The 27105-nt window shown below is 46.5% G+C and overlaps 1 protein-coding gene across 14 annotated transcripts in view; it reads right to left on the bottom strand.

Moving 5' to 3' along the window:
* The window catches only part of DMD (dystrophin), a 7596173-nt gene that overhangs the window by 4933466 nt on the left and 2635602 nt on the right, over window positions 1-27105 (bottom strand). For all 14 annotated transcript variants that reach the window (XM_085622447.1, XM_085622454.1, XM_085622449.1 and 11 more), the window contains one exon: window positions 1376-1617. In XM_085622447.1, the coding sequence (XP_085478573.1) occupies window positions 1376-1617 (242 nt within the window). The remainder of the gene's footprint in view (window positions 1-1375; window positions 1618-27105) is intronic.

Raw genomic sequence — 27105 nt, 5'->3', positions numbered from 1 at the left:
CGCCCTTTGGGATTACAAGCCAATTCGGACTGGCCAACAGGGTCATTTTGTCCGTAGGAAGGCAGCCGGAATGACCAGCAGGTTTAGTTTCGACCGCCAGCATTGTAATGCTGCTCTCAGAAGGCAAACCGAGAGGTTGATTACGATGCAGCCCAGAAGGCTCTGACTATCGGCCGGAGCCTTTACGTGTCGCATTGTAATCGGTCCCGTAATATTTATTAATATATTTCATATATATTTAAAAAACAATATTTACTGCAATGATAATTATATTTTTTCTTTTACTTACCATTTTAAGTATACGATGACGATATTTTTGTCATTGATATTTCCATCACAATATTTATGTATTGCGATATTTTAGTCAGTGAACCCAATGCATTGTATTAGATGTGATTTATTAAAGAGGTACAGTTATGGAACATCACTTCAAGAAAATAAAGCCCTAAGATTCTAGACCGCCTTCTTTCAATAGGAGACTGGTGAGCTGAGTAAACACTAACTTTATGGAGCCCCGGTACATTTGAAGTCAACAATTTAAGAAAATAAAAATATGTAAAAGCAATAGTACAAAGTCAATTTGTTGATGTAACATAACATAGGGCCTTACTTATAGTTTGATGGAGTGGAACATCTGCCGGCATGTGGGCCATCCACTGTATTTATAGCATCATTGACAACAATGCACTTTCAGTTCCCCCAACGAGACGTCTGCACATGAACAGGGCTAGTGGAAGTGACATCACACGCCATTTGACCTTCATTTTCACTAACACACATATGCTTACAAATATACACACTTTCACACTTAGACACTCTTTCTCTCTCAAGTAAACATACACTCACTTTACAAGCCCGCACACAACATACATCTAAAAACATTTTAGGTTTCCTTACCACAGCTGACAGCGATGGTCATATTCCAGGATATTATACTCAACTTTTTATTACGCAAATAGTGAATAATGAAACATTATTCACTATTAGTTTAATTAAAAGAATTGAGAGAAAAAGAAAGTGGGCCGCAACTGACGTCCATAAAGACGAGCTGCCACTGTGTTCTCAGCACTGACTTTGCCACTTTTGAGGCCAGGGGTCGCAAGGGCAGTGCCAGAGGATGCAAGGGGCAAGCCAGGTGTCACAGCTGCGACCCCTGGCTTCCCATAAATGATTTCCATGGCCCTGCACCCACCCAACTGTAAAAGAAAATAAGTCCTATAGTGTTTTCTAAAAGGGCAGAGGCAAACATGAGTGCTTCTATGTACATATTGTATAACTTTTAAACTGGAGCCCCCACCGTTAACCAAATATAAGACCTATGTATGATGCCAACAAAGAATTAAAAACATTGACTACCGGCTTCATTTCAACAAACCTTGCATCGTTCAATCTGTGCTTTTACTGCATTTGCTTCAGCTGCTGGGGTTGGTTGTCCTTTCAGCCAGTTTTCTGCAGTAATTGAAGCATGCTCCAATTGTTGTAGCAAGGAGTAGAAAGCAATGATGTTATTTTGGTACTCCAGCCAAGTCACTCTTTCACTCAGTAACTGACAGAATTCAATCCATCTGCTGTTTAACTGGTCCGAGGCCTGACTGATGCTGTCAGCATTAAGGCCATCTAAGAAAAAAACACAAAGAAGCATAAAAGTATTACAAATGAAAGACAATAGGAAGGGCAACTTGATTTTTTTCATTGAAGCTAATGCAACAATGACTGAGCATCAATGTATTAATAAGAAGCCAGTAATTAACAGGGCAGAAGATTGTTCTCAACAGCTGCATTGGTTGTTGCTATGGAGATGATTGTCATATCACAGTTTTAGTCAATGTGAGCTTCTGCAGGCAACTGCATGGTAATCACTGCCTCACTTGACATTTCTACATGCGTTTCCAAATAGCGGGGATGTTAGTAAGAGCAGAAGGGAATTCAAATCCCACCACTTATGTTTATAGCAATATTGTGACACTTCTCACTCTTCTGTATCTTTTTCCTGTTCAGACGCATCTAGGGAGGGAAATATTTTAAATCCAGATGAGCTATTTAAGAAAAGTTAAATTCACAACCTCTGCAACTGTGTGACACTCTCTTTGGTGCATGCAAAATATACAACAGTAGATCTATGGACAGACAGACAGACAGACAGACAGACAGACAGACAGACAGACAGACAGACAGACAGAAATATAGACTGTTTAGTAACAAAGGGCATCATTACAATGTCGAGCAGACTTGCATCCACCCAACACCATAGCGGTATGAACTGCCTGACCATAGGTCGACGGTTCTGACCGCACAAAAAAACATACAGTTTACAATGGCAGCTTGTGTTGCAGGCACAAATGCCTGCAACACAAGCTACCTTTGTAAAATGTTTATTTTTTAAACATCCCTAAACCATGTGGCAGGCACCGTCATGCTGCAGGGATATATATATATATCATAGTGGAGGCCATGGAGGGAAAAAGTCACTTTCCCACAGCCTTTCCATGTCGGAAAGGCCAACATGGAAAGGGTGTGGGAAAGTGCCATTCTAATCCCGAAGGCAGAGGTGAGGCAGGCTTCGCTGTCATTATGGGCATATGATGGCTTCGGACTCTACGATGGTTCATTGAGCCCGTCAGAAGTGCAGCAGAATCCCCCCAAAATCAGCATCGTAATTTGTCGGTCGGAGAGAAACCATCAATGTCGGGTGGAAAGCTTCTGACAAGCTGAAATCGGGCTCAGAGTAACTGAGAACATAGTCCCCTTGCTGCATTTGGATTTGGGCAGAGAGATGCACTGTGTGATTGTTTAGTGCTAGCTCCAAAGGAAATGAGGTGAGAGAGGGTAAGGTTGCCCTGTGGAAATTGTGACCCCATCGACTAGTCCTCCCCACCCACAAACTCAAAATTGGCATAAAAGTTGCACCCCTGCCGTCCAGACTCGGAATACTGCTGGACTACGAAAGAACAGAGGAAAGACTGCACTTACTGAACCTGTAGACCTTAGGAAGAAAGGCTGCATCCAGGAGGACTGCAGTTGCTGCATCTACTGAACAAAGACAGAACTTCAGAAAGAGAAGGGCTCCTCCTGCTGTTGAACCTATTACGAGAGACCCAATGGCTGGAGCTGCCCCCACTTGAGCTAAGAACCAGTGAGTGGACTCTAATGGCTAGTTGGCTAGCCATCTTTTAAGCTTCAGGGACACAAAAGCTAAAGAAGCCTGAGACCTGGAATCTGCTGGAGTTGTCTGTGAGATTGCTCCCCAGTCCCCAAGAGGGGCGTCCCACATCCCAGATCCTTTGCTGGTGCTAAAGTGTACTATTTCTGCCAACAGAACGGCAACTTGCTATCCAGAACCAAAAGTTAGTGTTTTTTGGGCACAGATTTGGAGGATTATAGACTACTGCTGCTTCACCGGACTGCTGGACTTTGCCTGTCTAGCGACATTGAGCCCAACGCCCGCCTCAAGCTGCAAAGGACCCCGCCAACCTCATCATCAACAAGAAAGAAAAAGAAGAAAAGTGCGAAAGTAAGAATTTGACCAGGATCAACCCAGCACCCATATCTGACCCCAACTTCCATCGTGGTCCACCTGAAACTTTGACTTTGTCCCAGACGCTCACGATTGAGGCTCACAGACTACTGCTGCCAGTGCAGAGCAGTGATTTACATACATTGTAAACATTTTGGGAGTGATGAGAAGTGATTTATGAAAACCTTTCAAAAAATCTTAACTCTGGTTCCCTTCATCTTATTTCTGCTGTTTTGATATCTGTTACAAGTACCTTTCCCAGTGGCGACCCACCCCATTATCTCAACAAGCAATTAAACTAGGTACACCTGCCCTGGTGACACGTAACCCTGACTGAGCATCTCATATCGACCATACAGTATACACCTCTACATCTTAGTGGCCAAGAGTTGGGGTTGTTCTTCACCTAACGCAGTAGCAAGATTGCATGTTTGGGCATCACTTTGAAAGAGAGTACTCATCATAGTTGATGACTGTTTTAATGCATTGCAATAAGAGCCCCTGAAAGGCATCACAGTTAAAATCACAGGATTACGTATATACAGCCAGACACCATAGCAGGAATGTCCAGCAACATAACCCCACTTTGCTTATGACTTCACATTACAAATGTACTTCACATTACACATGTGACTTTCAGTCACTCAATAAAAATAACGTTGTTAAATGCACTTCCCGTGCAATTGCACCACTTCATCTACAGGGGATACCCTTCTCCAGACATCCCCAGCTCAGCCCTTCATACCTTGGTACCTAACGCACCCCCAGCTGTAGAAAAAACGTTCCAGCCCCAGGATGCTGATGCATGATGGTTGAGCCTTTGAGGGGATATTTCTATGGAGTCCCCAGAGACTTAGGGAGGGACTTTCCATTTTCGTACTGGTGGAGAGTGCGTTACTCCTGCAGCTCCCCCTGCATCTTTGCACTCATTTGGCAGTGACCCCGTTCTCCTGGGGTCACCACACACCAAGAACCATCCTCTTTTCCTTGCAGGCCGGTCCGGGCCTGCAAGGCATTATTGGGCGAAGCTCTCCTTGTGCGTGCACATCATAGTAGCGGCTCCCCTGCTGCTCGGGGAGAGCCGCGCTGCCCAAGCCATTTTTGGGGGCCCAGTCCCACCCGGGCCCTGTGCATGGCCTGGTGAGTTCTGCTTCACGGGAAGCCCACCCCAGGCCACTCTTCACTTCTTTTCGGGGGGCCCGGTCCCACCCGGGCACCCCGCCTTGCGTCATTGTTGAGGAGCCGCTCTGGGACTCCACCCCCGTCTCCCCGACTGGCCAGCACCCTTGCGTGCTGCCGTGGGAGCCAGCACCTCTCTTCTGGTCTGACACGGGGACTCCTGCCAGTCCGGCTGGACCTCGGGGGAGTGCGACGGCACTCCCCCTGTCATTTCCTTCAGTTCAGGGCCTGGGATGGGGTCCCGGGCCCCTGGGCCATCTTTACAGGGAACCCGATGGTGCTCCCCAACATCTGCCTTTGCGTTGGGGCCCAGAGTTGGGGTCCCGGGCCCCTGGAGAATCTTCACGGGGTGCGCAACGGCGCACCCTGGATTATCTTCAGCCGCGAGGGGGGATGCTGTACAGTACGCCCCCCTCTGCTTCACCACCATAAACGGGGTCCGGAGTTGTGGGTCCCGGGCCCCTGAGCGTTCTTCGAGGGAGCGTGACGGTGCTCCCCCTCCTCCGATGTCTTCAGGGGCCAGGGTGGGCTCCTGTCACCCCTCATGGGCATTTTCAGGGGGAGCGCAACGGCGCTCCCCGACTTTACTTCTTCCGGGTGCAGCCCCCGTGACCTGACCCACCCCGGGGGCATATTTGAGACCGGTGGCGGAGACCCACGCGCTTTGTCATTGGTCCAATTAGAGGTCAAAGGTCGCGTACCTTCTGGGGGGCGTATCTCAGCCCCCAGGCGGACGATTTTCAACTTCTTGGCCTCTTCTTGCTCCTGGTGGCACGCCCCAGCCACTAGGAGCACTTTCTTTTGCCCTCCTGGTCTCAAGGAGGTTGACCTCAGCAGGGAGCGGTCTTCACTGGCTCCCTGCGCCAGCCTTTCCTGTGGCTCTCCTCCTGGGCCCCTCTTCTCCTTGCACAGAGGCCCAGGCTTCTTCTCACTGGTCCTGGACTCCACTCCTGGCGCAATTCAGGATCCTGGGTCAGTCAGGGGGTTCTTCCTTTCAACTGCCCATGGCGCCAGGCTCCAGCACCAGTCTTCCTCAGGAGACCACACCCCAGCGAGAGCTCCTCTTTCTGTGCAAGCTCTTTTAAAAGAATTTGGAGGGAGCTGGCAGGAAGTCTCTGCTTGCCCTATGAAGCAGTGACACACCACCTCTCTGCCCCTGCTCCCTCCTTCTTGCCCAGGCCTCTGGGTTAGTTCAAAATGGCGTCGTCCAGGGGTATCATGCCACATGGTCTCTGAAAAGCCCCTACCCCCCTTGCTGCCTTCTCTCCAGAGCAGCTTGGTGCCTGGCACCAGGTGACAGCTGCTGATGGATAACCGTGTAGCTACACCCACCTTCTCTCCCTCTTGGAGAGGAGACCTTCGCCCTTGGAATGCTGGCCGTGAGGGGCTAGGTCTCTGATGCTACAGCTTGGGGAGGGAGGTCATTAATCCAGCCTGACAGGGTCATATTTCTTCCCATTGTATGAAGCCTATTCATGTCACCACCCAGCTCTGCATAATTCCTGCCACACCATTCAATCTGTGCCTGCTCCTTGGCTGTGCATGCCAGGAATCTTCCCTGCGCAGCCCTTACACTTGTGCACACGCATGTACACACGTGTCTGCATGTAACCAGCCCGGTGCCCCTTACTCTGGCTGCAGCGCAGCGGCCTACTCTCACCAGGGGGACACCAATGAAATCCACATGCAGTCTCTTTCATCATGAGTTCACTGTGGGTGAGTCCCAACTTATGAGGCTCTCCCACAGTAAAAGCTCAACAAATGGGTGTTAAAAAAATCGAAAAATCCAGGCGGCTCAGATGGTCAGAACCACCTTCTAACAAGTCTCTAGACTCTTCTGTGTTTTGTTGACTCGGGATGGGGCCGGATATCATCAATATCTGATTCTCCACTAATTCACTGCCTTTTCTAAAAGGAGCTGGGCCATGATCTTCACTGTCAGTGAAATATTTCGTTGAAGAGGGAATCAAAAAAATCTGAATCCCAAAGGTGTACAATAGAGCTTGCTAATGTACTAATAGTGGCATAAAATATGGTCTGTATTGTGTTTGAAATACTACCCTGAAAGGGTTTTATCTTCTGGGCTAAAAAAGACACATGCATTTGCACACGATGGTTATTGTGAGAAAGTAAAGCGGTAAGGAGATGCAGAGAATGTACCTTTTTGTTTGATGTCTTTCTTTAGACTCAAAAAGCTGTCCCTAGAGATGTTTCAGAAATACACCATGGTCTCTGTGTTGAGAACATCTCCTTTATATAAATGAACTCTGGATCTATAAAGATGCTACTCAGAATACTGTTTAACCATGCCAGCTGCTATTACAAGCTTATTTAATACTGCAACTTAATTTTGTGGAGACATTTTTTCATGTTTTTACAAATTGTGTTCATGTCCATCCATAATATTCATTTGACATCTTTTTGCTCCTTCATTTCCAAAAATCACTTTCGATAACAGGATTTACTTTTCAGGAATGTTCTAATGTTTTTTTACAAAGCTCGTGATATTGCACTGCTGAGATTTCTAACAGCTGTGACCATTACCCAATTTGATTTAACATAATTGCTTCAAAAGTAAGGAAGGATAAGTTAACCTTCAACGGGTGGGTTGAAAGTGGTCCTCGCTGTACCAAAACTAGACAAAGCAAAGATGTTCTGCTAGAATAGGTGTATGCAAAAATTATTTGTTTTCTTACTCTTCTATGGGTTAAGTTTGTCATGAGACACAGTGAGTGGATGTAGTACCTCACAGGCTGTGTTCTCCACTTTGTGGCCCTGATATACTTGCAAAGGCAGAGAATCTATGCCAAGTGCAAACATCTAATGCTATGACTTCAACCAGAGGCTCAATGAGTTGCTTAACAGTTTCACATCCTTTGAAAACACTGAGGCCCGGTGTAGGAAATTGGGTTACTGTTTGAGGGGGGTGAAAACTTCTCGAGCAGCAACCACATTTCCTGTCAGGGTGTGGCATAAGCCAACAGAAAATAACCTGTGTTCAACCCTCTGGTATATTGGCAAAAAAGCAAACCAGGCTTAATTTAGAGGCAATGAGTTAAGTATTTATGCAGCACTTCAAACAGTAATAGAGTGAAAACACAACACAAAAGTAACCCCACCCCAATGAAAATGGCAAACACCCACAGTAGAACCAGAGATATGCAATTTTAAATATTTAGGTGAAAATAGTACTTAAATGCACAAAGCATCAAGTGTGGTTATCTGGTCACCGCAAACCGGGACAAAAATCACAGTTTCAGATCCTCCACGATGGAGCACAGACCAGATACAGAGACCCAGATAGATTTTCTGATCGATGTACCTTAAATCCTGGTTTCCTAAGAGTTATGAGATACTGCATCAAGGATGTGTCACGCAGCGGAAATTCCAAGGAGCTGTGGGGCTGCAATATGGAGTTCTGCATTGTCATTGAGGATGCCGCTGACGAGGGGCTTGTGATGTGCAGTCCTGCATAGAAGATGTATCATGCATTGGTGGGTTCTGAAGAAGCTGTAGGGCTGCAATGCAGTGGCCGGCATTGCTGTCCAGGATGCAGTTAAAGAGGGACTTGCGATGTGAAGGCGTGCATCGATGATTCTTCGGCCACGGTGGTGCTGAGGAGACTGCACCCTGAAAGGCAAGGTCCAATGTTGGGGGTGCATCACACTGTGCTGCCGTGGTTCTGAGGAGATTGCAAGGAGATACATTGCGCTGCATCGGTTCTGCTCAAAGGATCACAGCTGGGCTGGCAAAGCACCTTCAGGCCTACTTCCAAGGTTCAGTACTGGGGTGGCACCACTTGGGGGGTTGAGGGTTCACAGCAGATGGGGTCTAGGTGCTGAGTTTAAGGTGGTTGAATCCTTTTCTGTCCCAGAGGCTCTGATCAGGAGGCCAGCCTACTAACTCACTCTGGTGGTCCTGGGTTCAGGGTGCAGGTCCAGTCCTTTCACTTAGACAGCATGACAGAAGAGTAGCAGTCCCACTTGCGGAGCAGCACAGCAGTCCTTTTAAGTCTTCCACAGGTCCAGTGGTGTACTCAGGATTTGGGTCTGAGGGTTCACTATTTATACCTGGTGCCTACTTTGAAGTAGGAGAAGTTTCTAGAGGATTCCACCCTCAGAGGTGCTTGGAATTTGCTGCCTTCCTACCCTGGCCCCGGCTTGTCTGGAGTCTCAACACACTAGTGCAAAACACTTTGTGAAAGTGCTCAGGCACCTTCTTGGTAATTGCAAGCGTGGTAAGTGACAGCTCCTCCCCCTCATCAAGTCAGAGATGGTCCATCCTGCCACATCTATATCCCTTTGTCTCAACGTCTGGCAGCAATACAAAAAGATCAACTGCAACTACACTTAGTCATGTTACACAGGATACAGGCACCAAATGGTTGGGACATCAAAATGCCAACTTTCTAAAAGTGTAATTTTCCGAATTGTGACTTAAATCTGACTTTACCGTTATGAAAGAGTGCTTTAAATTACAGTACTTTGGAGAACAAATGTAACATTCCATTCTGCTCTCAGTTGAAAGTTATTACGTATTAAATACTATACGGCAACCCAATAATATCCTATGGGAGAAGTAGGCCTTACAGCAGTGAAAAATGAATTTAAGAGTTTTTCACTACTTGTACATGTAAAAGTTAAAAAAAATGTACATGTCCAACTTTTTAAATACACTGCACCCTGCCCAATAGGCTTTTTAAGACCTACCCTAGGGGTGACTCAGATGTATTAGGAAGTAAGGTTTAGGGCTTTGCAATGGCAGGCCTGAGACATGTTTAAAGGGGTACTGAAGTGGATGGTACAATCAGTGCTGCAGGCCCACTAGTAGCGTTTAATTTACAGGCCCTGGGTATATGTAGTACCACTTTACTCAGGATTTACAAGTAAATTACATGAGTCATTTTAGTGTAAGCCCTTTGTTACTGTGTTTAAAAGGGCGAGCACAAGCACTTTAGCACTGGTAGAAGCAATAAAGTGTGCAGAGTCCCAAGGCCAGCAAAAATGAAGCAAGGAAAAAGAGAAAGATAGAAGACAAAACATTGGGGGAAAACCACGCCACGGATGTATGGTCCGACACCCAGATTATATGTGCTTCACTGCATTTCTTCTTTATGTGTTAACACCTCAAAACCTCCACAGTAATTCAAAGCACTCGGCATTTTCTTTGAGCATGTTTTAACAAATGTGCTTTACATGAGCAGCTGCTGCCCATGTGCCGATCAATAAAATATCTCTCTATTTTTTAAGTGGTACATCCTTACACTGGTCTTTGCCTCAACTCTTCCCATCCTTTATAGCTGAGAGGGAAGGAGACTACGCAAGAACAATAGGAAACGTGGCCTTAACACCTCCACTCAACTCGCAATCAAGCACTGCAGGGAATGGCAGATCTTTGTGTGCACTGTGCAACGGCACATTGAACGATGCGCTGCCTTATTTTTCAAGTAGTTCATACAATGTGCATTTACCTTCAAGGGACAAAGGATCTATTTAAAAAAATACTTTTTTATAGCAACAGCAGCATCTCAAACACGAAATCCAACACAAGAAACATTTTTATTTTGGCTCCAATTGAGTCGAGGTTGCAGAAGGTGTGACGTGATGGGTGGAGGTGGTCTTAAAATGTAATTGGGACAGCAGAGAGCACTCTAAAGATTTATTTTCGATATTCACAATAGACATTTGCAATTTGAACACATAGGGCCAGATTCACAGAACTAACTTAAGGCAAAATCCTAAACTTACTACTTTTGGTATTCACAGAAGGCATTTAGTAGTAGTAAAGTTAGGATTTTGTCTTAAGTTTGACTTAAGACACACTTAAGACAGACTTAAGACAGTCTTAAGACAGACTTAAGACAGACTTAAGACAAACTTAGGACAGACTTAAGACAGACTTAAGACAGACTTAAGACAGACTTAAGAGAAAATCCTAACTTTACTACTACTAAATGCCTTCCGTGAATACCAAAAGTAGTAAGTTTAGGATTTTGCCTTAAGTTAGTTCTGTGAATCTGGCCCATAGTGATAAATTACATTGTTCAGAAACAGACATTTTCTTTAGAAAATGCTCAGTCAAGAACCACAATTTACAGGTACTGCATCCAGTCATAGGCTATGGAAAGTGTGTGTTCATTTAAAAAAAAAAATAATAATAATAATAAACAGATTTCCTTCTAATGTGGAGTGGCATGCGATTTATTTTTTACTTTGCTTTCAGTAATTGCATTTTTATGTACCTGGAACAAAACGGAAGTCTGAGGTACACACCATTATCTGAATCTTAGTGCTATATCTTATGCTTGTTTATAGAATTAAGCAAAGAGCCCTTAATAAAAATACAAAAGCAAAGACACAAAATTATAGCTATCTCAATTTGGAGGATCATAATCCATCCACACAATATATATCAGAACAGATAATGAAATATGGAAGAATATGGAAGAAAGATAATTCATTCAACCCAGGGGAAACTGGTTATTTGCTGAAGCACTTTCACAAATGTTATTACGTTGTGTGCTGAACATCAGATGGAATATGCAACTGGATTAGAGTTTATCTTAATGCAAGTACACTGCAAGTGCCACTGAGACGAGGCAAACGTGTCAAGTATATGTATCATAAACCCTCAATCCAGGGACTATAAAGAGGTGTTATCTGTTCACTATGCTGCTTGACTCACGCAGCTGTCTGGAATGGCAAGCTAAATGATATCTAATAATGACACACATCCGCATCATTATAGCAATGCCTTATTTTAAGTGTGGCAGCTACAGATGCATTTGGTATTCATGACAAGAGTGGTAATCATAAGAAGCTTGCTAAGTATTCAGGTGGATAATATGTTTTTCAAATTACATTAGTACCTTAATCAAGGGCCCTCCTCATTAAAGTTTGACATCAGTTATGCAAATGATTAACAGACGTTCCCCACAAGCCTTGCAGGCTTCATAAGGGAGTAGGAGTTACTCAAATAAACAATATTGTCACGCTATTTGTTAGACACGCGGAGCGCATTAACCTCAGAGGACTAGAGATGAAAAATAGCTTTTTTTACTTGACAAGAACTTCAGGGAAAAATCGAGCTAAACAATGTATCTTTATATTGCTTAGGTAAGGAAAACTGTTCACAAGCAAGACAAATTTTTCTCTTATTTTATCAGTGAGAAATTGACAAATTAATCAATAAAGAATGTAAACATAATTGATCATTTAATCGTATATCAGAGTTCTTACAAATAAATGTTATGTAATGTTATGTTAAAAGGGATTTGTAAAGCACTCGGCTACTCAAAAAGAGTGTCCCGGCGCTAAAGGTACCTGCCAGACACCAGGAGCTCACACACGTCTTTCTGTCCTATCATAGCGACATATTGCAGTCTATAGGGGGAACAGCCAGGTCTTAAGATGTCGTCTAAAACTAAGGAGATCAGAATAGCTTCTGAGAGCCAGAGGGAGGGAGTTCCATAACTTGCTGACACAGACACAGAAATAGACAGAGTAGAGCAGTATTTAGAACAAAACAAACAGATGCCCTCTCTAGCACAATTTAAACTGCTCGATGAAATCTGTATCAAAGCCATAATGACTTAGGGCCTGATCACGAGATTGGCAGACAGTTTAGTCCTTCTCAAACGTGACGGATATCCGGTCCGCTCTATTACGAGTTCCGGTGTATCCAACGGAACATAATGGAACTCGTAATAGGGCGTACGTTTGTGATGGCATAAGCTGTCCACCAAACTCATCATAAGGCCTTTAGTATTGATTGAAAAGAATTAATATTGAGGTTCCTGGACACTAACCTACAACTTTTCACTGTTTATTTAATAATAAGAAATAATGAAGATTTAAATGGTGAGCAATTACAGGCATTAATTGTAAATAAAAGTTAATAAAAAAAAATGTGAAGTAAGATGACGCAACAAAGGGTGTTACCTGAGGTTGTTTTATAATGTATCTGTTTCATTAGTGAATCTGAGAACCAAGGGGTGAAGGAGTGTCTAGGACGGAGGGGCATATTTACTAGAACATGATGCAGTGCAGCGCCGCAAGCCATTTTGTTGCGCCAAGTTGCGTTATTAGGAAAGTGCTGGGATGCATTGTATTTACAGGGATACAACACATCCCTGTGCTGTCCTCTGCACAGGCGCACAAATGGCTGAGTAGCGCCAATGCAGGCACTCTTGCAGCATGGTGCAAGGGTGTTTGCGTTGCTGGGATGATTGTTTTGGGCAGGAAGGGACACCTTCCTGCACAAAAACAATCATTGATGGCATTTGACAGCAAAAATTGAGGAGAAATTAAGGTATTTATCCTCTGTGCGCCACTTTAACGCCTCACCTGGTGAGGCGCTAGAACCTGAAGGTGCAAAAAACCTTGTAAATCTGGGAATGCGTCAGAATCCATGGGTGCTGCATGGTAACACCCACAGCAACACCCATGGAACACCCTTTTCACACAGAGTAATGCATGAAAGGGGGCCATATGTACAAGGCCACGAAAAGCCACGCAGGGTGGCTTTGAGCGGCCTTGTATATATGGTTCAGCATTGTGATCCAATGGAGCACCAAAAAAGTGGTGCTCCGTGGACGCAAGGGCTTGTAAATAACAGAGAAGCCAATATATCTAGGTACTCATTGAAGGTTAACTCGAAGGGGGACATGGCTTTGTTCACTTCGGTGATTGCCTGTCCTTGATGTATTTAAGTGTAGTAAAAATAAGGTCAAGAATATGGGCAGCTTAATGGGTTGACTTATTAACTAGCTGATCTAATCACTGTGCTTCTATTTAAGATGGCTCTGGGCTGGTTGTGCATGGGGCGCTCAGATATTTAAATCTATGTAAATTAAAATATCTTTAAAGAAAGATTGGCCGTGTAAAATTAGTCCATAAAACCAGATAAAATAGTAGGTTGATGTTTGTGGAGGGCAGTGGCAAATATTGACCCAAAGAAGCAGAATCATTCTATTCTGCCAGCAATTACTCTGTACCCCTGTAGGGAGTGCATGAGATGGAATTACTTATGGTGGATAATACAGACTCCATCTCCACGACGGAGTGCCCTATCACATCTGATAACCTCATACTTGGATTAAACCAAGTCATCTACAATTTGATTGCATATGGGGAAAAGCCATGACTCAGTTACAAATAATTGATCCAATTGTACATTGGAATTTAGTCAGTGGCGGCTCCTCCGTTATAGCAGAGGGGCGTCACCCCACTGAAATGCCCCCAGAGATGAAAAAACAAAATGGAAACGATCTTATATCATTATCATTTTATTTTTCGTCACCCCATCCGAAACGCAGTGTCAGGATGGGGATGGGTTTGCTGCAAAAGGCCAGTAGCAGCAGGGAAGAGGGTGGGCAGCCTTTTGCACTTGTTTAAATTGCACTTGTCTCTTTAGCCAGCCATCTTGTGACGGCCGGTCACACATGCCCTCTTTAAACCTCTCTAACCCAGCTGTTTTAAGACAGCTGGGTTAGAGAAAGCAGGCCTCCAGTGCTCTTGTGAGCACTTACAGTGGCCGCTCCCACCAATCCTGGTGCTGCTCTGTTGCTGAGAGAGCAGCCACAGGATTGGTTCAGAGAGTTATCTGGGACCCTGGAGTTATGAGGGAAGAAGATGGAGCGAGGACGATGAAGCAGCAACCAAGGTAAGTACATTTTTATTAGATTTACTTAACTGCTTTCATTTTGTAAAAACCAACCATTTGCCCGCCCTTCTACTCACCGAAGTTGGCAGCTGGCACTGTATTTAGTGCCTGAATCATAGCATGATGTTACTAGCAGAACGTGCATAGCATAAACCTGCCTTCAGCTTGTTGGTTACCTTCAACAGCTGCACATTCTTGTACCCCAGGAATGATAAGGGAGGAATTTGAATGGTGCTATTAGAGTTTAAACCCTTTGAACTGTTACTAAATTGTTGTTATTTTGGAGCTTAGAAGTAGCACAACAGAAAGGGGAATATTATAGACCATTCTCTAATAGAGGCATTCTCCGCTAATGAGAAATTGGCTTTAAATAATTTTAGTACTAGAAAATCTAGGTAATTTGCGTCTGTTTCATGGTTCCCGGAATTTCTTGAGAAAACTCCCCAAACAACATTAGAAGATCCCAGGAAATAGGGACTGGTTGCAGATGGGTGCAGACAGGCTTGCTTTTGGTATGTCTTTGATGCACCAGCAGCACAGATGGTGCACGCTCGCACTGCTACTACCATTAATTGTGATCGAGGTGAGTGGGGGGGAGACACACTCCCTGGCTCTGCCCGACACCAGGTGAATGCCAGGTGCAATAAGTGGCGAAAAAAAGACAAATAAAAGAAAGATAATAAGATTAAAACAAAGCCATGCAACCTCTTGTCAAATTATACAAGGAGAAAGAAATGACAATCAAAACAATAAGGGTGTCTGTGATGGACAGACACCCCTAGGCTGATTTGCTGAGGATTACAAGAAATAAAAATGGAAGCAGTCATATGAAGCTCCAGATCAGAGCTCAGCAAAGCGACCTGGAAGTACTAGTGGTGCTGCAGCAGTCATTATATTCTGTCAATGTGAGCGGGCGGGGGGGGGGGGGATTGATGGCTACACTCACTGGCTTCGACACACCAAGAGGAAGACAGGAGCACTACCAAATAAAAGAGCTAACAAAAGAAAGAAAATATGATTAAAATGAGGCCAGGCAACCTCTTGCTGGATTTTTCAAAGAAATAACTTTTTAAAAGAGAAGACAATTCAGATTAAACACAATAAAGGTGTTCATGATGGCTAGGCACCCCTCGGCTGGAGCTCTGGTGATTACAAGGCACAACAAGCATTTGCAATGCTAATAGGTTTCGCATTTGTGAGTTAGAGCTATTGACATTGTAAATGGCAATTTTTTTACCTACACGTTTTATTTTTGGAGTGTATGTATGTAGTGTGCAAAATCCCTTGGAAAGGTCCTGCACTTCGTAATAAATATATTGAAAAAGACTCAAAGTGTGGATTGTGTCAACAATTGGTTGGCACGTACCTCATGGGTGAAGTGTCGCCACACATGCACACCGTGGTGCTTTACTAATGCAAAACTCATTAATAAAAGTAGTGCTTACAGACTAACCAACACGATCGGGATCGGAGCACGTGAATCCGAATCCTGTCTTCTCTTTCATTTTCTAGACTATTTGACTCACTCTCCTGCGTCTTGGTTATGCCCCAAACACTGGGAGGCAATGAAGTTTACCAAGGGGGAGGGGGGCTTCGGGGGTACATGAAAATGTATTCATTGCCTAGTTGTCAAAGGTCGCCCGGTGCTATTAGTTAAAAGTGTGCAGATTTCATGAGGATATTAAGAGTACTTTACTCGCATCTATGAGAAAATCGACATTAACTAAACAAAATGCCAGAATGCGTGTCAGTTTTCACAGTGTTTTAGACAGTACTGGTTGCTTAGTTTCATTGCATTCATTTTTGCATTTACACTTTTACATAGCATCCAAAGTAGGTTACCTAACCCCAAAGCCTCGAGTTGTTAAATGACCCATAGAAGGGAGTGTTTTACAGTTGCGTAAATGTGTCCAAATGTAATTTTGGTAGTGCCATGAAATGATCAGCCAATGAGGTACTCGATGAGCAGGTATTTAACTATACGTTCAAAACGTACGGTATTGCGGCTGTTGTTTGTTTGTACACAAACACCTCTCTGAATGTGTTTATTAACACAGAGCTTCATCTACCAGACAGTGCTCACAGAGGGGCGACTAAAGCACAGAACAAAATGTATTCATTTATCCTGAGTGTGAAGGCACCCGGAAGGCTTATGCTAGGGATCCCAGCGCTTCTACAGACTCTACCGTGCTCCTCTGTACCAGCAGGGCACAGCTCAGAATCTGCCGCTTCTGCTAAGAATAGGTGAGGGGGATGAGGTTGAGGCATGCAGGAGTTGCCAGCAGATTTCTAGGTTATTGAAAGTGATGATTCTGACGGGAGGCAATGGAGACTGACTTTGTTTGTCTGCACCAGTCTATTTTTCTACCATCTACCGGGCTCACTGTCATGTATCCATTCATCTCTCTTTGTTAGAGGTGCGCGAGCCAATATATTAATTAACAGGTAGAGCCAACCGGTGACGAGCCAAGCGTATACGAGCCAGTGGGGGAGCCGTGAAAACAATCGGCATAATAATCATACAGTAAACATGATGTAAATGTGCGATAATGTCTCTCCAGAATTCAATAAAGTGCATTTCGGGGAGGAGCCTAGCGCTTGACCAAGATGGCCGCGTGAGCCTTGAGCTCCCGCTACCCTCGCGCCCTCCGGCAATCATCCTGTCCTAAATCCTGATTTTCATGCATGGAATCCTGCAGATGAGTCACAGCTGGGGCGATTGACGTTGTCCGGGCCAAGATCGCCCACCGGGGACCGAAGTTGTGCACGGCGGAAGATTGCGGCCTACCTCCGAAGGATGCCAGGGGCTTGCGTTGGCAGGATCCCCGGCCACTAATTGAACAACAGCGGCCTTGGGAGGTGTGAACTGACGGACGGATGCCGCTGCACTTTCACTTTCGCTTTCTCGCCCTTTGTTTGCTCCGGGTTGGGAGTGCGTCATACAGATCCTCTGTTGTCTGGAAGACCTCCACCCGCTCCTGACTGGCTGTTGAAGAACTAGTCGTCCCTGTCTCCTCTACCTGAGTGAGGGGCGTCCTCTTGCGACTGACCGTCCTGCTGTCCGAGATGTCAACCAAATCGGAGGCAGACAGGTCGAAGTCTAAGACTACCAGGCGGGGAGGCTATCTCCAATCCAACAATATGGATCGTTATGCCCAGCAGAAGGGGTCGCCTGGTGGATCGGGACAGTCGCTGGAAGCACAGAAGGCCGATTTATCCCCAGCCTCGGAGTTATCATTGCAGGATATCAAGGGGGCGATAGATGGGATGCAATCTTCGATTGGGCGACAGTTCGAGACCCTGGCGCACAAGGTGGACATGATTTTGGTCGATGTCAACTTGATTCGCGCGGACCTGGGAAAAACCAATGAGCGGGTCAAGTCCCTGGACCTCAAGACTACTGGCCTCGCGGACGATGTCTCGGAACTCCAGGCTGAGGTCCGCAAGCTACGAACCGCGAATGACCTCTCCGCCCGCCGGCTCGAGGACTTTGAAGGTCGGGCCCGGCGCAATAATGTGCGCATTATCGGGGTCCCGGAGACTTCGGAGGAGCTCTCCGTGGACCTCCTCGCCGAGGATTTGGTGGTGAATCATCTTGCGCCAAAGGGCCTCGGCAAGTTTTTCGCGGTGGAGCGGGCTCACCGAGTGCCTGGCGGACGGCCTAAGGTGGGAGCCCCCCCGCGGCCGATTGTCGCCCGGATCTTCCACTTTCGAGATCGGGGCGCTATCCTGCAAGCATCGCGGTGACAGGCCCGGTGCCTTTTCAAAATGCCTCTGTGAGCTTTTACCCTGATTTCACCCAGATGGTGCAGAAACAGAGGCAAAGTTTCCTGGGGGTGAAGCTGCGGCTTAGGGATATGGACCTGAAGTATGCCATGCTTTTCCCCGCTAAGCTGCGTGTGGTATATGAGGATTGGACTTTCTTCTTCGAATCGCCGGACATGGCAGGGGACTGGTTGGATGCACTCCCTCGGCGGCAGCCCGGCCGGGACAGCGTGGATGGGGTGGAAGGCGACCGGGATGGACAGAAGTGATACCTTCGGTGCTGGCCTGCTTCGATTCAGCCCTGGACAGTGACTCGCACCTTATTGCAGTAATGGGAGGGCGGCGGGGGGAAGATAGGGGCTCTTTCCTCCATTGGGGTGTTTTTTGTAGATTTGTTTCTGGTAGGGCGACAGGCACACAGCAAGTTGGGGGGGCTTTGTAAGCTGACGCAGGGGTGCAGGGTGGGGGGGGGTTTCAGGATGTTGGGGTTGTTGTTTGGGTTTGTTGTTTTTTCTTGCAAGGCGTAGCAATGACTGTCAGAATTGTCCGATTGTGGTTCTCTGGGGGGGGGGGGAGGTCTCTTTGTGTTCAGGGATGGGGGATAGGGGCTTAAACGTACTCAGCTGGAATGTTAATGGCTTAGGGGACATTATAAAACGTGGGATAGTCCTGCAATTTTTGAAACGGACCTTGCCAGATGTGGTCCTCTTGCAGGAGACCCACCTTATAGGGAATATGTGTTATGCACTTAACAGAAAGGGCTACAAATTCATTGCTCACTCGGGGTTTTCCTCGGGATCCAGGGGTGCGGGCATACTTGTCAGAGCTTCCCTACCATTTGAGGTCGACTCCACCATTGCTGATGATAGGGGGCGCTTTGTGGCCGTGTCGGGGAGGTGGGAGGGCAGAACGTTGGTTTTGGTTTCTGTTTATGTCCCTCCCGCCTTGCAGGCCTCCACGTTTGCTGATCTGGGCAAGGCCTTGTTGGAACTCCCCGAAGGGATGCTAGTGGTGGGAGGAGACTTCAATGCGGTTGGTTCTGGAATGCTAGATAGGTACCCGCCCAGAGACACCGGGGGGGCTCAGAAGTGGCTTCCCGACTTTATTGATACTTTTGTCCTGGTAGATTGTTGGAGGCTGCGGCACCCCACTCAGCAACAATACACCTTCCATTCCGGGGCCCACGGGAGTCTCTCCCGGATTGATTATCTGCTCACTCTGGCGGCACACGCCCCTTTGGTAACTGAGGTTAGGCACATGGCACGGGGCATATCAGATCATTCACCGGTGTGGGCACGTCTGGACATAGGCCGGGTGGCGGGGGGCAGGGTGGCTCCCATTAACCCCTGGTACTTTCGGGACCCCAAGCTGCGCAGCGCGTTGCTGAAGACAGTTGACCACTATTTTCGAGAAAATCAGGGCTCAGTTGACTCCGCGGTGTCCTTGTGGGAAGCTTCTAAGGCTGTACTGAGAGGAGAAGCCTTGTCCTTGGTAGTGGCCACCAAGCGGCGGAGAGACGCCGAGGTGATACAAGTGGAGGACGAGATAGCGGCTTTAGAGTTGGCCTTGGAGGGGGATATTGAGACGTCCACACTGCACAATTTGAGCATGAAGCAATTGGAGTATAGGGACCTGGTGACAAGTGCCGCCAAGACCCTCCACAGGGAGCAGCAGGGGCGGTTGTATGATGTTGGTGATAAGGCCGGGAAATTGCTGGCATGGCTGGACAAAAAGGAGCGTGTTAATCGTGTGGTGCCGGAGTTGTTGACGGATGAGGGAGAGGTTGTCACTGATCCCGACGGTATAGTCCGGTGTTTCTCGGACTACTTTCGTACGGTATACGCCTCGGTCTCGGATAGACCGACTGAGGACTCGTGTGATCTTCTGCGTGACATCGCTCTGCCCTGCCTTTCCGCCATTGATAGGGAGGACCTCGATGGTGATATCACTGTAGACGAAGTGGCAGGTGCTATCCGTGCGTTGCGCTCCGGCAAGGCTTCGGGCCCAAATGGTCTGCCGATAGAGCTGTACAAGCTTTGTCCGGATAAGTTGGCTCCTCACTTGACCGCCATGTTCGTGGAGGCGCGGGAGAACGGGTTTCTTCCGCTCGATCAACGGCTGGCGACGATTGTGGTAATACATAAAGACGGAAAGCCCCGGGATAGGTGTGGTTCCTATCGGCCGATCTCGCTCCTCAACGCCGAGCCGAAAATCCTTGCCAAGATTCTCGCGAACCGCCTGGTCCGGGTACTTGGCGACTTGATCCGTCGGGCTTTATCCCGCACTGAAACACTGCACTAAACCTTAGACGCCTCCATGGAGTGATTGCCAGGACGGGTACGATGCGAGAGCCGGCTATTGTGGCGTCCCTCGACGCCACGATGGCCTTTGACACGGTAGAGTGGGCATACTTGTGGGCGGTGCTGGCCAAATTCGGCTTCGGGCCTGGATTCGTGGGATGGGTGAGGCTGCTCTATGAGGGGCCTCTTGCAAGCGTCGTGGTGAACGGGCGGGCGTCGGCACCGTTCGAGCTCGGGAGAGGCACCCGGCAGGGTTGCCCCCTGTCGCCGTTGCTGTTTGCCCTTGCTCTTGAGCCGTTGGCGGCGTGGATACGGTGGCACCCGGATATACGTGGGATTCGCTGGTCGCCTGACCACGAAGACCGTATTTCACTCTACGCCGACGACATTCTGTTATATCTTGCCTCGCCTAAGAAATCTCTGATAGTGGTTTGTGACGTCTTGACATCTTTCGGTAGAAACTCGGGCCTAGTCATTAATTGGGGGAAGTCACACTTGTATGTCCTGTGTGGGGATGTCCCGCCTGTCCCGCGTAACTGTTCGATCCAGATAGCCCAGCAGGGCTTTTTGTATTTGGGGATCTATATTTCCACCGACCCCATCTTGCGCTACGAGAAGAACTTGCTCCCTCCCTTGGCGCGCCTGCGGCGGGATGTGGCGGGCTGGCGGCGATTGCCGCTCTCCCTCCTTGGCCGCGCTGCACTGTTTAAAATGATGTCCCTTCCCCGTTTCCTCTATGCCCTGCAGAATACTCTTGACCTGGTCCCGGCCAGCTATTTCCGTGAGATCGAAAGCCACCAGCGCGCGCTCTTATGGGACGGGCGTCCGCGTATCGCAGTCGCTAAGTTGACGCTTCCGTGGTACGACGGTGGTATCGCGCTTCCAGACATTCGACGTTATTACTGGGCCACCCAGTTGAGTGCGATTAACCATGGTGTCTATGGTCCGGCGCTGAGCCCTGGCTTCGCCATGGACCGCTGGTTGCTCCGTGGGGGTAATTACCATAGAGCGTTGTATTCGAAATCGTCGGACCTCACCCTCACGGGGCCCACCAGAGTGGCCGTCCATGTGTGGAAGGTGGCGACGGACTCGCTGGGCTGGAGGGGTAAGCTTACCCTTGCCACCCCTCTGTTTGACTCCGAGATTCTGGGGAAGCTTTGGCGCACAAAAGGGTTCGAGAAATGGGATTTGATCGGCATATCCAGGGTTGGAGACCTTTTGGTTAAGGGTAAGATAAAGTCGTTCGAGGAGCTGCAGAAGGAATACGAGCTGGGGAGCACGGCGTTCTTCCGTTATGCTCAAGTGCGCCACGCCTTGCGGTCAGTCCTTGTGGAGGGGGAGAAGGTGCCCGAGTCCTCTCCGTTGGAGGATCGGATCCTGGATGGTCACATGCCAGAGAGCACGATTTCGCTCATTTATAAGAAACTTATCAATGTTCGGGCGGATCTTCTCCTAGGGTTGCGCGCTCAATGGACCAGGGACGGCCTTGAACTAGATGATGAGGATTGGCAGTACGCAGTTTCTTCTCCCAAAGAGGTCGCTATCCCCGCGCGCCTGCGGCTGGTGCAGCTTAAAATACTCCATAGGGTCTATGTGATGGGGCCCAGGTTAGTCCACATGGGTTTCTCTGAGGAGGGCTTATGTAAGAGAGGCTGTGGTATGGTGGGTACCTTCCTCCATATTATTTGGGAATGCGGTGCGATTATGGAGTTCTGGAGGCAAGTCCACGAGGTGATGGGGGAGGTGACAGGAATTGTTATGCAGCCTGAGGCGCGATGTTGTCTCCTGAATGTCTGGAGTCCTACTGACCACAACGCGGCACAGACTCAGTGGGTGACCCTGGGGAACATGGTAGCCAAGCGCGATATCGCTCGGCTGTGGGGCTCCAATAGGCCGCCCACATTGACAGCGTGGATGGAAAACATGGACTGGAGCATGTTTAGGGAGAAGACAGTGTATTGTGCTCGAGGGCGCCCTCGGAAATGGCACGCTGTATGGGGGCCATGGAACCAGTACAGAGGGGACATATGCCTCCCCCCCGACCCGGATCCGCCTGAGGAGCAACTTTCCCCTTAGTCTTTTTCCGGCTTTGGCTTTCCCGCTGATATGTGTTTGTTTCTAGAGTCTCTGCCTTTCCCTCCTTTCCCTTACTATAGACCTGTGCCTGTTGGACGTGATGGGGCTCGTCCCCCCTGATGGGAACCTCTCTTGGTGTTTACAGTACCTTTCGCCTTGCTTGTGTTTAGGGTTGTATTTATGTTTATGCAAAATAGAACCTTTGGCTCTCCTGTCAGTGATATGTGGACGCAAGCATGTGTTGAATCTCTAAAGCTGCCGTACCTCCGGGTTGTCGGCTGAATAGCTGTGTCACTGATCTAAAATAAAGGTTTTTAAAATAAATAAATAAATAAATAAATAAAGTGCATTTCTTTAGCGCGTCACCTCAGTACACAAGATTATAGCACTGAATTGAGAGGAAGTTATTAAAAGTGCTCGTTTTAAGCATGAGTTAAAATACTGCCGCTCCTCCCGCCCGACAACAATGCCATTTGTGAACTAAGAGGCGTCAGTTGCCATGCATACCCCGAATGTTGCCTAGAGTCTTATTATATTTAGAGTAACATTAAAATCTACTTCATTAAACATGAGAAGTTTTTGTACAGCACGCATCTTGAACTCGCATATTTCAAGGTGGCCATAATAAAGATGAAAACGGAAGTGCCGGCAGGCAAGTAAACATGAACATGAGTTGGGGGGGGGGGGTGAGAAGTCACAGACTGAGGGAGGGGGCGGCGGGGTGGGGAGACAGGGAAGAAAATTGTGTTAGGAGTAAAGGGGCCAATAGCCGTGGAAGGATACAAATGATGAATGAGCAGGGACTAACAAGCCTCAAACCAATCAGAAGGCAGCATTTAAGATAAAAGCTAGATGGCAGAGAGTGGGCAGAGCTTCCACACTACAGTATATACTGCATGTCTCGCAAAGCGATGGCAGCGCATTCGTGCTGCAATGCTAGGCGAAACCTAAAAGAAAATAGTGTCAGGAGTAAAGGGGCCAATAGCCGTGGAAGGATCCAAATGATGAATGAGGAGGGACTAACAAACCTCAAACCAATCGTAAAGCAGCATTTAAGACAAAAGCCAATGGGTAGAGAATGTGCGGAGCTTCCACGAAGCTTTCACACTACAGTATATACTGTATGCCTCGCAAAGCGATCGCAGCGCATTCGCACTGCAACGCTAGGCGAGACCTAAAAACTAGCAGGTGGCAGCAGTCAAAGGAAGATCCATATCAGTTATCATATACAGCTATGCTACTTGATACAATGGTGATTAATGGAGCTTTTCACATTGTATGCAAACATAAGAGTCCACAGGTCCAAAAAGAACAAAGTTAAAAAGGCTATGGCAAACTGTGTGAAATAACACAAAGACTACTGTCTAAATGAAAGAGTCCTCATATAGAGGACCTAATCCCATTACCCACCGAAGTGGCATGCTTCATCATATGGGATCTCCTCTCAACGCAACCTAGTGCGATTGAGGAGCTACAACTCCCAGCCTTCGTAAAATGGAGGAGCTTGCGGATGTTTTCACTATGCTGTGAGAACTAGATCTCCTAAAGATCAGTGAAGCCAACCATGGTGTAGTGAAAACATGAGTGTTGCAGTGTAAGATGTGAATAATGCTAAAATTGACTACGAGGAGGAAAAAATGTATTTAGTAAGTCACTCCAAGTGCCAATGTTAAAAACGACAGTGAAGACGAGGTCCTTAACACATTAATGGGCGCGCGTCTAGTGAATTATGAAACGGTCTACATGTTTCAGCCATCAACGATCTAAAGCTGAGATCATGGCTTTCTTCAGGACCAATACAAATAACTACTGCAGCTATTCGATGTGAAGAAATCACAAAGATATAAGGATAACCAACAACCAGGAAATAAAAGTAACAGTGGAACGGTAAAACCAACTGTCTACCTTATTGTCGTCTTTTTGACATATGAAACACTACTGAAGTAGTGAACAAATTCCTGTGGACAAAGAAAGAAGAAAAAATGAATACTATATCTAAGTGCATAAAACACACAGTATGACATCCATTAAAGAAAATCAAGAAAATCAGCAGAATGAATCAAGCAAACTGCGACCAATCTTACCCGTATCAAATCGGGGATAAAGCCTACCACTCCTGGTAAAAACTATGGGCGTGAGGCAACGCTCTGTGAAAAATAAATAAAGAAACTAATATTCTTAAAGTACCCTTACTAAAGAATAAGAGTACTCAACACGTATGCAAATCCATACATTTAAACATCAAAATAAACAAATGGTCAAATGCGCAGTACATCATAGATAAGACTGAAAAAAGGAGAGAACAAGCATTGGCATAGCCAATAGGTCTCGCCTTTGGGACCTTGTAAGTGTTTAGCCATGCAACAGTTGTTGTTGCACCAAAGAAATTGTGCTGCATAACTAAATACTTATAAGGTCCCAAAAGCGAGACCTATTGGCTATGCCAATGCTTGTTCTTTGTAAAGAAATAGAAACAAGCATCTATTTCTTTACTTTTGCTATAATCGCGGCACCGGCGCTTTATTTTTAACATTAAAAGTAAAGCGCCGAAGCCGCGATTATACCAAAGGTAAAGAAATAGAAACAAGCATCTATTTCTTTACTTTTGCTATAATCGCGGCACTTTATTTTTAACACTAAAAGTAAAGCGCCGGTGCCCGATTATAGCAAAAGCGCCTTCATGAAGTACAGTACCCGTGACGGAGACATATGGCGGCTGCGCGCGTTCACGCGCACATGCACGCAGGCTTTAGGCCAGCGGCTGCAGCACTTTGAAAATCCCCTTACAAAAATTCGAGCAACAGCGCATGCGCTGTTCTAGGCTCGACCTAAAAAGGCACTCAGACTTCCCAAACACATTATATCTCTTTTTCAGTTCTTAAATCTTCAGTCTTAAAGTACAATATTTCCAATGCCATAATACATGTGCAACTTAAAATACGGTTATGTGGGGCTGTTTCTTAATTAAAACGTTGCACACGCAGGCTCTGCAGTGTAAACACGGGTTAAACTCAAAATCTAAGGCAACTTTTAGAACGTACTCATTAAATGAGGCACACCTTATCACTGCAAGACCTGCACATCTAAGGTACTTTCTAGAATGCGATACTGTACCCATTTTATAATTTCTTTTTCTTTCGAATGTGTGTGGGACAATGCTATTAGGCAGTGCACTGTCTAAAGCACGTTCATTTAGTATTCTCCGAGTTAGTGCATGAGTTGCACAGCGCAGCTCTGAATGAAACCATTGTTTCGTATCCAATGTATGCGGTTTTCCGCTTTTGCACTAGTTCTGAGAAATTCCGAGTAAATGTATGCGCTGAGTGCAACACAGTCACGAAGGACCTCTGGTTTGCAGTGGGCACTCCCATTAAGAGTACCCAACAATGCAAAACTGTGCCTCTGCGCCCCAGTTGTTAAAAACACCTCTACTGGGTGGTGGGCGGTTGTTTATTTTACATCAGAGGCAGCGGTGTAAGGGGCCCTACACTTCAGGAGGGTCCTATTCAGTCACAGAACTATGAATATATATCTGTGAAATATGGGAGTTTCGTGGGTTCATAAACATATTCTTCGGCGGGAGGGGCATTCTTTTGAGTTCGGACACTGGTCGAAAGTCCCTTTTATGGCTGCAGATGAACGAACGAACGGTCGAGCAATTCAAAATGCATTACTTGTCTTTTAAGAGTTTCCAGTAAAAATGGAAACAAAGAGATTGGCATTTAAGCGACAGTAAGAGCCTTATTCCTCCGTTGCCCCAAGAGTAATGTTGCAGTAGGGACGTTGTATGACGGAGACATATGGCGGCTGCGCGCGTTCACGCGCACATGCACGCAGGCTTTAGGCCAGCTGCTGCAGCACTTTGAAAATCCCCCTTACAAAACTTCGAGCAACAGCGCATGCGCTGTTCTAGGCTCGACCTAAAAAGGGCGATGGATGACTAACATCAGCTGAGTTTTGGCGGATGGACTGTTGCATCACGCTTGAGATGTTAGTCATCCATCGCTCTTTTTCTCTCCTTTTTTCAGTCTTATCTATGATGTACTGCGCATTTGACCATTTGTTTATTTTTATGTTTACATGTATGGATTTGCATACGTGTTGAGTACTCTTATTCTTTAGTAAGGGTACTTTAAGAATATTAGTTTCTTTATTTATTTTTTACAGAGCGTTGCCTCACGCCCTGAGTTGTGACCAGGAGTGGTAGGCTTTATCCCCGATTTGATACGGGTAAGATTGGTCGCAGTTTGCTTGATTCATTCTGCTGATTTTCTTGATTTTCTTTAATGGATGTCATACTGTGTGTTTTATGCACTTAGATATAGTATTCATTTTTTCTTCTTTCTTTGTCCACAGGAATTTGTTCACTACTTCGGTAGTGTTTCATACGTCAAAAAGACGACAATAAGGTAGACAGTTGGTTGTACCGTTCCACTGTTACTTTTATTTCCTGGTTGTTGGTTATCCTTATAACTTTGTGATTTCTTCACATCGAATAGCTGCAGTAGTTATTTGTATTGGTCCTGAAGAAAGCCATGATCTCAGCTTTAGATCGTTGATGGCTGAAACATGTAGACCGTTTCATAATTCACTAGACGCGCGCCCATT

Source organism: Triturus cristatus, chromosome 8 (assembly GCF_964204655.1).
Source record: "Triturus cristatus chromosome 8, aTriCri1.1, whole genome shotgun sequence".
NCBI classification, from domain to species: domain Eukaryota; kingdom Metazoa; phylum Chordata; class Amphibia; order Caudata; family Salamandridae; genus Triturus; species Triturus cristatus.
Note: the sequence above shows the minus strand (reverse complement) of the source record. Positions and strands in the feature narration are given on the sequence as shown.